At 48.0% G+C, this 12,810-nt stretch overlaps 1 protein-coding gene across 1 annotated transcript in view; it reads left to right on the top strand.

Annotated features, from left to right (window-relative positions):
• LOC135899077 (endothelin-converting enzyme homolog) overlaps positions 1-12,810 on the top strand; it is a 76,992-nt gene that overhangs the window by 32,167 nt on the left and 32,015 nt on the right. The window contains exons 7-8 of the mRNA XM_065428326.2: positions 2,470-2,611; positions 12,249-12,392. Of these exons, the coding sequence (XP_065284398.1) occupies positions 2,470-2,611; positions 12,249-12,392 (286 nt within the window). The remainder of the gene's footprint in view (positions 1-2,469; positions 2,612-12,248; positions 12,393-12,810) is intronic.

The raw sequence follows: 12,810 nt of genomic DNA, 5'->3' as shown, positions 1-12,810 counted from the left end.
ACAAGAAGTTCGAGAGAGGTGAATCAGGGAATCAGGGCATGTCCCAGAATGCTCAGGTCTCTCTGGAAGGCTTCTTATAAACCCTTCGAGCACTGCAAGTCACGTCATGTTTGACCAATGGGAGAGTCCACTCCGATGACGCCACTTGCAGCCAATGGTAGGCGCCCGTGTCGCGGGGCACACCTGTCGGGGCTCTCTGCGGTCTTGCCACGCAGACTGGCAATCACTTCTAGGCCGGAGAAGGAGGGGGGCTGCACCTGCTCCATTGTCCGACGCCCACCTGCAAATCCCGGCGACTCGGCTCCGCAGCGGTGGCAACAGCCTTCTTCAAAGACGAAGGGGGTCGAATGAGCTCCATTGTCCCAGGGCCCCTTCTAATCCCGGCGGGACACGACCTGGGGGTCGCAAACTTGTTTGCACGTGTCGTCTCTGGAATGCGCTTTCCTACTTCTGCATTCCTCAATTAGCTGTGCTGCAATCCGATGTGGTCTGGGGAACTCGAAGTAATCGCAGGAACCAGCTCCATATCTAACAACCGCAATGGAATCAGTTATTGTCAGCCGTGAAGGTGTTTTACAATTGCTTCTTGAAGTAGACGCGAAGAAGGCAAGCGGACCGGATGGTCTACCAACTGAATTTTTGAAACGATATGCCGAATGGGTTTCCTTTTACTTAGAGATAATATATGCGAAGTCAATTGAAACTCGTTCACTTCCACAAGACTGGCGCAATGCAATAGTAATCCCTGTTTTTAAAGGTGGCAACCGTATGCAAGTAAACAATTACCGACCCATATCCCTGACGTCAGTTTGCTGCAAGGCTGTAGAACACGTTATTGCAAAGCATATTATTAGTTTTCTTGACACTAACGAGTTACTTTCCACAATTCAGCATGGATTTAGGAGCGGTCTTTCTACGGTGACGCAGTTAATAGAAACACTCCATGATTTCTACCTGAACATGGATGCACACCTACAAACAGACGTAATAAGCGTTGATTTTAGGAAAGCTTTCGATAAGGTTTCTCACCGTAAATTACTTTTTAAGCTCGATAAAATAGGAATAGGTAAAGAAGTAATACAATGGATAGAGGCCTATTTATCTATGCGTCAACAGTCCGTAAGGATTGAGGATTGCATTTCAAATCCATTGCGTGTGTACTCTGGGGTTCCCCAAGGTTCCGTTTTGGGACCAATACTTTTTTTGTTGTTTGTTAATGATATCGGTGCACTAGTCGAACCGCCTGTTAAAATGAAACTTTTTGCTGATGATTGTTTGATTTATTCGCCAATAGGTTGCGAAGATGACCAAATTAATCTAAATAGATGCTTACAGGCATTAGACGAGTGGTGTTTAACATGGGACATGGAAATAAACTATGGCAAAACAACATTTACGCATATTCGCTCAAGCAGGAGCAAATTTTCCTTCATATACCACATCGGAAACCATCCTCTGAATAATGAAGCTTCTTTCAAATACTTAGGAGTCAGTATTATGCACACATTGCAATGGCACTCACACGTTGATAATATATGTTCTAAGGCAAACCAAAAACTATACTTTTTAAAGAAAAAACTGGAATGCGCTACACGGGACGTGAAATTAACAGCCTACAAAACTTTTGTACGACCAGTCTTGGAGTACGCTTGTGTTGTGTGGTCCCCTCATCAGAAAGTCCTGAAAGCAAAAATAGAAAGAATACAAAGATTGGCAGTCCGCTTCATATGCGGTAAATACCGACGCATGGAGTCTGTTACAGCCTTGTTAAAATCGTGTGAACTAGAGCCTCTGGAGGAACGCAGAAGTAAGCATAGGCTAAAGTTTCTTTTTAAAATCATGAGTGGGCGAACGAAAATAAACAAGGATCTATATCTACAACCCCCAGGACGGAGATGCGATCGTCTAAACAATAGCAGAGCTATTCAACCTTATTTAACACGTACTGATGCTTTTCGTTTCTCCTTTTTTCCTGACACAATTGAAATGTGGAACAGATTGCCTGATGCAGTTGTGAGCAACGAGGGCTCTGCCGAATTTGAAAATGCGTTGGATACTTTCTTTTACGAGAATGTATACTAAATTGTTGCTGCGAGCACTTTCGTTGACTTTTCTTTGTATAACTACTGTTATTTGCTTTTGTTAACTTCCAAGAGCGCCAGTGCATTTGTATGTTACATAGAAAGAAAAATTATGTATCATGTATTCTTGACACATCACCCTCCCTGTAATGACCCCAACAACGGGGTTGACAGTATCAAATAAATAAATAAATAAAAAAATATATGTTCTTCACTTGTACCTGTTTAACGACGATGAAGACGCAATGAACGGGCTAAAACTATATTTCCAACAGACGTAATTAATTGGTGCCCTGAAGGGGTTACGCCTTTCGTGGCTTGTCAGACATCCGCACGCTCTTCCATCGGCCAGCCGAGTGAATTGCGGCCGTTTCGTGGACGCTCGCAGTGGCTGCTACAACTACATGTCGAAGCCGGTGAAACTGGCGGAATCGCTGGCCGAGGCGGGCATGAATCTCGATATCGGGAAGCTGATGAACTCCATCACCTTCTTCGACGTGGTGCGCTACCTCGTGCAACAATCCCTGCAGGTGCGTATACCAGGTCTCTGGGAGACGTTCTTCACAGTAGCCTTCAGAAGGGCCCCCGCCGTGCGCGCGCCGCCCAGCCAGCTGTTGCCTGGCGCGCTGCAACAGTATACGGGGTGATCATCTTCAAGTTTTACGAAATTTTATTGTTGCGTCAGAAATTATATGGACACTCCAGGCGCATCTCTGCCGTCGCCGTCATGTTCCGTACAAGGTTCAAGGGCGACAACATCGTCGCCGCGTGCTTTATGCTGCATGTGCTAGTGAAAGCGTGCGAGGTCACGTGAGCCGACGATGGTGGCTCAATCGCGCACGCGCTAGAGAAGAAAGCGGGGAGGAAGCGCCCCCTTCCTGCGGCGAGTGTCGACGTAACCGAGCGAACGAGCGCAGCGAAGAAAATGAAATCGAACGCGGAGCGCAGCGGGAGTCCACTGATCATGTTGTCCTTAACAATTATTTCGCTGACTTCTGTGACTGGTCCAAAGCATGGCAAATGAATATCAACTTTTTCCAAAACTTTCTCCATGTCTTTTACACGACGCTATACCCCTTCCTTCTTTGTCCATGCCTTTAACAATATTACATTAATTAGGGTCTTAGAATTCAAATATTTAGGTATCCTACTAACACACGATTTGTTATGGTCGAAGCACACTGGTGTCACCTGTAACAAGGCCGTTAAAAGACCAGGTTACTTAGATCGCACGCTGCGTCTTGCTCCTCAAGAAACTAAACTTCTTGCATATAAAACCCTCATTCGCCCCATCCTCGAATATGGCTTCGTTATATGGAAGCCATACAAACACTGCGACGTCAAAAAACTAGAATCAGTGCAAAAAAGGCAGTGCGTTTTGTTTTTAGGAGATATGACAAGGAATTTTCGCCGTCTAACTCTTTTCCCCTACTTGGTCACACTCCTCTTGCAGAGCGTTGCAAACTTCAGTGCCTAAATTTCCTTCACACATTACTCAATTCTCCTCGCCTTTCTTCTCTAGATTACTACTTGACTTTTTCCAAACCCTCATGCATGAGGAGTCACCATGCTCTAAATATCTGAACCTTTTTTGCCGACTGTGATTCCTTTAAACAGGGTTTTTTTTTTCATCAATTAGTGAAGCCTGGAATTCATTACCGGGCAACATTCGTTCACTGCCACTGAAACAATTCACGCTAGGTTGTTTATAAATCTTGTACATTTGTTGTTCATCCCACTCCTGCAATAGCCTCATTGAGGCTGCAGTATGTATAAATAAAAATAAATAAAATAGTTTACTCCCTTGGGGCAACTATTTTGTTCCACAGCGATAATCATATCTGCTTTGCTTGCGTTTCGTTTCTTGAAAACTCGGCGGGGAGAATGCCATGTCATGCTTATAACGCGCATGCCGTTCGTGAATTGGAAGTGCCGGGTTCGCAGCGTTAAAAAAGTAAATGTGGGCAAGACTGGTGACGTTTATTGTTGTGTAACAAGATAAGCCCCGAAAGGTGCAAGCTTTTTTAGGTGTGTAGCAGAACACCCTTTCGGTAATTTTAGAGCGATAAAAGTGTGCTTTGTACAAAATATACCCCTTGCAGTGTTTAGGCGTGCTCGGGCATTTCAACATTTCAGGCGAGTAAAAAGCCAGCGGTTTGCGCCAAATATTGACTGTTCGAGCATGCCAAATGATCACAGTAGGCTATGCCAATATGCTACTTCATTTACATGGAGTCCCCCGTGGTGAAATGGAAGCACATAGCTTTTTCTTTGATTTCCTACTCTGCCTCTCGATTTTTACCGCTGACTCCGTTTAAGTTCTTTAAGCTCGGTGTCGTTTTAAAGATCAGCTGCCAATCGTCAGCGAATCATTATATAGTGCGTCAGTCAATCATAGTCCTTCAGGTGCGTGTTCTTTTTAGTACAGCATCAGGTCCGGCGCAATAATAATTATGCGGCAGTTAAGTCTCGGTCTGTTTCATGCAGTATCGGTTGGGACAAACATTCGCACGCGCATACGGAGCAATGTACTGCTGATAAGAACACAACGTTTACTGTGGGGGTGGCGCGCCCTGGCCGTAAAGCGGAAAGACACTACTACTTTGTCCGCGCCTTTCCTTCCTGCCTTTAGCTTCTTACTGCTAGCTTCCCTTAAATTGTTTCACTTTGGTGCTGATTCGTACATAAACTGAAGCACTGAAAATCAGTTAGAGGCGCTACTGCACGCTTGAGATTCTGTATTATTCCCTGGGGTTGTGTCAGCAAAATGGCGTAGAGGTAGTACTTTCGGCTGGTGATCTGTAGGTCACAAGTTTGAGTCCTCACCACGCGGTTCTTTATTTCACTTCATTTTTTTAAAGCATGAAATGCTTTTAACTCCCGTTGTAAGCGAACCACAGAGACGACATTCAACAAGAGCAGACACTCCCACAGAGCCCAGCGACCGAACTGACTGTAGCGTAACAAACGGATGGGATCAACTCTTGCCGGTTTCGGGCGCGCGCGTTTTGAACGCTATATAGCTGGCGATTGCTACGTCGACTGCGCTACTCAGCGCCTTTCTTTTTTTTTTTTTGCTTCTGCTGCTCAACGCGCGCGGTCTTATTGCAGATTCGTTTATTTAATTAAAATGATTGCGAACGATCTTTACAAGTCTCCGTTGAATCTGTGCCACGTGCAATTTCGTAAAGTGGACGCAAAACGCCTTGTAAATGAGGAAATGTTTATTTCGCTCAATATAAATGCTCGTTCTTGGCTTTTTTGTGCTTTCATCCAACGTTGTGGCACCGGGTAATGAGCAGCAGTAGTTCCCGTACGAAGGATCACCGGACGACCCCCGCCCCCTCCACCCCATCAGCTGAAAAATAAATTACAAGCACGTGTCATTTTGGTATTTAGCGCTAACAGGGATAGTGCGTGTAGAGGGCAAAGGCGCGAAAGTGGTGTATGGGCGACATTACAAACAAAGGGGATTCGCTTTTACATACATGGCGTCGAAAATACTGGACTCATACCAAGGCGTACTATAAATTATGTAGAAAACATATGATTTCCAAGCATTCCCCTATTCCCGGGCATTATTTCCTGCACTTTAAGAGCGCAAATGCAAGGGCGACTGCGCGTTTCCAAAAAAACTTGGCCTCAGCTGACGCGATAGTACGCTTTATACACAATGGTGGCCACAACACAGGCTCTCAGCCAGGGGCTTTTTCTTGGACTTTCCGCCATTTTCTTCGAGGCGTGACGCAGGCGCGAGGCGTACAAATTGGCGCTGGTGACCCCGTTTTGCTTTCCTAACGTGACCCACACCGTCGTCTGCCGTGTACAAGCCGTCGTCTGCTTCATTAGCTAGGATGCGTGTCCCCAGAAAACAAAATGAGTCATCGTGCGTTGGCGCCAACGTGCTTCTTTTCTGCCTTGAAAGAACATACGCGCCCTACCAGTGGCGATAAGCGCACGCTCTAAGCCACGTTATCTCGCAAAACGCAAGTGACTCAGCCCAACTTGGCTGGCTGAGAAACGGCCGAATGTCGCCGATAGCGTTGCGCACGCCAGAGGCATCTGCTTGCGTGACGTGCCGCATCGCACTCCTCCGCCTCGCGTTGTCGCAGCTCTCGCGCTTTCCTGCGGTCGCGACGATCCGCCTCTTCCTTGGAGCGCATGTCGCGCAAAAACTGCCGGAGCGCTGGCCCCTCAAGGCCCATCCATAGAGAAAGAAATTTCAACAAGAGCGGACACTCCCATAGAGCCCAGCGGCCGAATTGACTGTAGCGCACCAAGCGGATGTTGTTGACTCTTTCCGGTTTCGGTTTAGGGCGCGCGCGTTTTGAACACCAGTTGGTACAGGCCGCACCGGCTCCGCTGCTCGGCGCGGCATTCTTTTTTTGCTTCTGCTGAACCTCGCGTGGCCTTGGCGTGGAATCGTTTCATTAATAAGTAGAAATGATTGCGATTGACCTTTACAAGACTGCGCCGAATCTGTCGGCTGCAATTTCATAAAGAAAACGAAAGACGTCTTCTGAAATGAAATGTTTATTTTGCTCTATATAAATGCTCGTTCCGGGCTTCTGCATTCATCCAAAGTTGTGGCATCAGGTAAGCAGCAGTCGTTGCCGTACGATGCTCCACCGGATTCCATCAGCTGAAAGAAAGTAAATTACAAGCATGTATCATTTCGGTATATTGACAGAACAAGAGTATTGCGTGTAGAGGCGAAACGTGCGTAAGTGGTGAATGAGCGGCATTACAGATAAATTCACATTTAGGTATATTTCGCAGCAAAGACGCCTCCCAAACAATGCCATAAAATCTGGACATCCGACTTTCAAGCACCCCTCCTTTCCCGGGCATTATTTCCTGCACTTTAAGTGCACAAATACGCGGGTGACTGCGCGTTTCCCAAACAACTTGGCCTCAGTCGACACGATGGTACGCCAAGTACACAAAGGTGGCTACAACACAGGCTCAGCCAGACCATGTTAACGCTCGCAGAATGCCTTCTAATCGCACTCAAGTGAGACTCGTGGGTGCAAAGCCTGTTTTCAGTCGCTCAGAATAAATAAATGCCATGTTCTTGAGCTCCTCCGTGTTATCTTTTACGCGTCCTGCCGGCGCATGCAACACTCCCGTGTTATCACTCTCGGCAATCGCTCGTCGTGTTTTCGAGAAGCGTGAGTACCGAAATAAGATATATGTTGTTGCAGGGCTATAAAATGCGTCACAAACTTGTCCCACTAAAATTCCGTACACTCAAAACTAACTAACTATGGCCGGCTTGCTTTTTTGCTAACAGCTTCACAACCCCAGGCGCGGCGAGCAAGCCTCAAGGTATCCCAAAAAGTATATACCCAATAAATTACAATACTTTTTCGGGTCAGAGAATGCGTGACGAACTTCTACCAGTAAGATTCAGTACACGCGTAACTAATTGCGGCACACAGCCGCGCTGCTTTTCGCTAACTGCGTCAATAAGCCGGGCGCGGCAACCGTGCTTCTAAACTACCCCAAATATAACGACGTTAGTTACAATAATGTTGGGGGCCACAGAATGTGCGAAAACTTGTCTGTCTTAGGCGCTGCGACGTAGTACACGCATGTACGCGCGCAAATGCGTCACACGGCCGAGCCGGTTTTCGCTTACTGCGTCAATAAGCCGGGCGCGGCAAGCGTGCCCAAAAACTACCGAAATAAGTTAATGTTGGGGCTCATAGAAAGCGTCGCAAACATCTGCCAGGACGAGGCATTAACTCAAATTAACTGCGCCAGGACGGCGGTGCTGTTTTTCGCGAACTGCGCCACTCGAACTAAGCCTAAATGTGATTAAAATGAGCCGCACACTGTCAAACACAATTTCTCACCTTGCCGTTGTCCAGTAGTGCAGTGGTGCCGTGTCGAAATGCAGACCACACGCAAGAGAAGCATAGAGAAGGCCGGGAGCCCAATAAAATGGGCTATATCCAAAACAGACGGGTCGCCGAGCACGCGAGCTTCGCACGTACGACCATCCTCGCTCACTCCTGCGGCTTGTCTGGCACATGACGTATGCAAGGTAAATATACGTGGTAGCGAAGCTTCCATAGGAGCCCATACGTTCAAAACATGGCTGTCCATCGGCGGCTCATGGGGCTTAGCGCCATCTGTATGTGGTGGGAACACTTCCGGCGGAAGAAAAAATAATGTGACGCCATGTCCGTTAGAAGCAGAAGTGACGTCATTTTGTTTTCGAAGGCGCGAAATTTGTTTTGTTGTCCTTCATTTGGAGCTATATATTCAAATGCCTCGCCATTCGACTTGAAGGGCGTTTCAAGCTTTCAGCGTGAAAAGCGATGCAGGAAAAGGCCAGCCGTACGGTTGTCGAAATCGCATCCCTGCACAGAACATACTTTCTTTGGAGGCCGACGAAAGCTTTAGGTGTAGAGTGCTGATCCTTTTGTCGGATGCCAAGCCCGTCGGCCAGCGCAGTCGCACGAAAACAACTACACAATTATCTGGCGGTCGTAACTCACTACTTTTGACTGAACAGATTCAGAAGCGATGAAGCTACCCGCGTCACCAAATCCAGACAAACTTCGACAAGCAAGAAAGCACAAACTGTGAGGGGGGCGTATTTCAACAGGTGAACTTTACGAGTGCGCCTTTCTACCCATTTCAAGACGTGCATTGCATTGCGAGTGATAGTGGCGTCAACGCCCCCTGTAGCGATGGGCGCTGAAAAGAAATGCATTTATTATTAATAATAAATTGAACTTCTATTTTCTTAACTCGTCACGAATATATGAAATTGACTAGGAATTTTATTTTCCTTGAATGAATCTGTGTCTCGTTTGAATTAAAATACGAGTTTTTCTTTCCCTATGTTTGTTCCCTCCAAACATAGTCGCGCTTCAATCGCTGCTCCCATAACCCCCCATGCTGATGTCGGTGACAATCTGTACTGAACCGCTTTTCGCCCGAAGCTTCGCGACCTATTTGAATCGACCTTGACGTATGCACGCGCGTCGGGCGTGCCGCTAGCTTGTTGCTAGGCAACGCAACAAAAAGTTGCAAAGTATAAGTTCATTTACACGCAACACTTTTTCAACTTTAGAGGGAAGGAATAAAAAAAAAAGAACGTTGTCTGGAAGTTTATTTCACATTCTTTTTTTCTGATGCTCGCGTCAACTAACGGTTGTTGAAACTAGGCGTGACGTGTTTCCTGTTGCCAGTTTTTGAAGAGTGTCCCCTCTTGTTGAATTTCTTTCTCTATGGCCCATCTGCCTCCCGACGGCCACGATGCGCTCCAATTCATCGAGCAATCCCTCAGGCATATCTCGGCCTTTTCCCGCTCGCGGCGATACGCGTCTGTTCCGCCCGCTATGCCTCGTGGTCACGGAAGATCGCGGTCAGCGAGTCCTTTCGTGCGGACGCCAGTTGTCGAGAATTGGTGGTGAGCTAGTCGCACTCTCCGAACCGGAGGGGATGGGGCGACAACAAACCCACCCCGCGTGCGTTTAGTGAGGGTTCGACTGCTTACCGGCGATAAGGTCCACGCCTGATCGACCGTGAACCAGAGGCATGAGACGGAAGGCGACGTAAAACACACACATTCAATTTAATAAAATCAAATCATGTCCGAGACATAATGGGAAAAAAAAAACATGCAAACTACCAGTAGTGGGTCCTACCTCGCGGAAGGCGTGCGGGTCACACAACACACGCCCTGACGCCACTCGCGCGACACTAAGCCCACCACGTGGGAATTCCTACACTCGCGAACAACAAATAAAATACGCGACATAAATACAAGATACACGCGACAATAAATAGGGCAAACACTACACTAACAGAACATACAATAATTAACATGCAATGGATAAATAAATGAAAGATGAAACGCGATTAAAAAAATACAGTCCGGCGGAAAGTTTTGAGAGCGGGATGGAACACGAGGCTTAACTGTGGCGTGCTTGCCGAGATCCCGGTCTGAAGAGCGTCGGGCTGCTGGTGCCTCGCTGTCGAAGATCCTGACGGACTTGCACCGTCTGTCGGTCGAACGGCGAAGACTTCGGCCTGGGGGTTTCAGCCTGCCGACCACATCTTCAGCTGTCTCCCGGTGCACGACTAAGCTGCTTCGTCTTCCAAACTGCTCTGCCGCTCGCCGAGCCGCCTCGTCCCTCCGCCGCGCTCAGGCGACACACGTGACCAAACAGGTCGTGCGAGCTCGGGACAATGGGAAGCTCTCTTCCCCTTCGCCGTGCAAGCGGCGTTGCTGCTGCTGTGGCAATGGCGGCCATATTGAGAGGGGCGCGGGCATGCACTCTGTGACAGTGATAAGGGCAGATCACGCGGGAAGTGGGAACCCGGCAATTAACCATTGATTACTGGCTGATGACGGAAGGAATTCATGATAAGTTGAGAGAAATGGTGATTGATGAGGAAGGGTATGGCAGCATAGGGAGTGACCATAAGAGCATCATTTTGAAAATGGGATGTGTAGGATGGGAAGTGAGTGTAGAAGGAGCGCAGAATGGCCAGTCCAAATTTGAAGGCTGAACAAATAGCAAATGTAGTCACTAGAGTCGAGGAAGAACTTGTCAAATGGCCAAATAAAGAGTGGGAATATGTTGAGCTACTAAGTGTAATGAAGACAGAAATACGGAAAGAGAAACAACGTTTGTGGGAAAGGAAGAAAGAAACCGAAAAGCTGGTGGAACAGGGAGATACGAGAAGCGATCGCCGAACGACAGAAAGCATCTCGAGAGCACAGGCAGGCAAAGAAGGCGCAGTTGCCGCAGGATGAAGTAACAAGCAAATGGGAAATATACCGGGAGAAAAAGTGTATAGTTCAAATACTGGTGCAAGCAAAATTAGAAGGTGAAAGTGAACGTTGGTTGTCAGAAATACGTGAGAAAAAGAAGGCCGCGCCTAGGGTATTTTGGAACCACATAAAATTATTAGGCAGCAAGTCAACTACAATACAGCAACATATCCTAGACGAAGATGGAAACAAGCGGGAAGGGGGAAGCGACTTTGTATTGCAATCTCGCTTGCTCTGTCGGTGGAGCCCTCCTTCGCTGGCCGCCTCGGCACGTCTTGACGCAATGGGTAAAGTCGGCGCTCAAGCGTGGCTAGTGATGGGCTAGTTGGTGCGAATCCATAAATACTTTGTTTAGCGCAAAGCAACAGACACAAGAAAGACAATAGGGCAAAGCGCTCAATTTTTTTTACCGTCAACTGATATCTTTTTATGTCATCGCGCTCCTTTATAGCTAGCGGAAACGAGAGGAACATGCGCAGTGAGCATGATGTGTAGGAACCACCAACATTTGATCACAAGAGCGCACTCATGCAACAGTATAAAAAAAACCATATTCAGCACTCTGCAAGGTTAAAGAAGCCACACAAAGCGCTGTGACCCCAACGACTGTATGGAGAATGCTTCCGCCTTGTCATGTCGTCTTTCTTGTGGTTGTTTTGCGCTAAACAAAGCATTTGTGGCCAGTGATGTATTTCCTGAGTCCTCGCGCAAGCATACGGGAAATACCGGGATGCCCTGCCAGTGGGTCATCATGAAGGGCGTGGAGAACTTCTGGACGCTGTGGTGCACGTCCACCTCGCACCTCCACTAAATGCCACGTTGCACTGATGGTGAAGGACGTTGAAGTATCACGAAACAGACTCTGTATCGGGCGAACCTTTGTCCACAAGAACAGGCTACTCTCAAAGTACGGCGATAGCATCGAGCACAGTCGGCAATTGTCGAAAATCTGATTAGACGCGTCTGCTATTTATGCATGGCTCAAGGAACCTTCCAACGTAATCGCTGCTACTCGCGTATGTTCCACAAAGCACACCAGTATTCCCGTCGCGCACAGAATTCAATTACACGAGGCCCGGCGACAACATAGGCAACACACAGAACCATCGATAACATTCGAGAAACTTCAGATTCGTGTCTTGCGCTGAGTACCAACTTTTAACATTTGTTAGCTGGGTGAATGTGACCGGATGCAGATAAACTACGCGTGACATTTTCTTTTTAAGAGACTATTGGATATATAGCGCATGTTCTTTTTTCTTTTGAAGTACCGTTAGCTCAGCTTTTAGAATTGGCTGTCGGAACTGCCTTCAATAGATGTATACTTGTGGCAACCTCGTGACTCTACTCTCTGTGACGTGCCGCCGCAGGTGGGCGTGTACACGCTGTTCCACTTGCGGTTCATCCACGAGGCTGGCCGTCCCATGCTGTTTATAACCGAGGGCTACAGCCTGTCGGGGAAGCTCGGCCGACCATTCAGCGGCCTTCACGACATCTTCGTTACAATCCTCCAGGTAAGCTGCTGAGGAGAGATCACGAAGCATCCACGTGTGCTGTGAGGCACAGGGAACGGCAAACGTGGTGTCGCGTGCGCACAGGCAAGCGTACGCACGTCTCGCTCGATGATCGTGGACCCTCGCTGTGAAAGTGCTGGCGTGAGAAAGAGCGGCAGCAGCAGCGAGCGAATGGACGTCACGAAGCTATCAGCGCTCGGCGCACCTAGACTATGTGCCCGTCGCAAATCGCATTGAAGATAGTGCCCGCGCTCCGCCGCGGCATACGCAGCTGTCGCCGGAGTAGAAGCACCCCCGTCCCGCTCCCGGCCCCCGCCCTGCGTGGCGTCCATTTTGGTGGAAGACGGAGTGCTTGCTCACCTCTCCCGCCTTCCTCTTTTGCGCGCCCGAGATCAAGCCGCCATTCTCGGTTTAGCCT

Source organism: Dermacentor albipictus, chromosome 7, assembly GCF_038994185.2.
Source record: "Dermacentor albipictus isolate Rhodes 1998 colony chromosome 7, USDA_Dalb.pri_finalv2, whole genome shotgun sequence".
Lineage (NCBI taxonomy): Eukaryota > Metazoa > Arthropoda > Arachnida > Ixodida > Ixodidae > Dermacentor > Dermacentor albipictus.
Note: the sequence above shows the minus strand (reverse complement) of the source record. Positions and strands in the feature narration are given on the sequence as shown.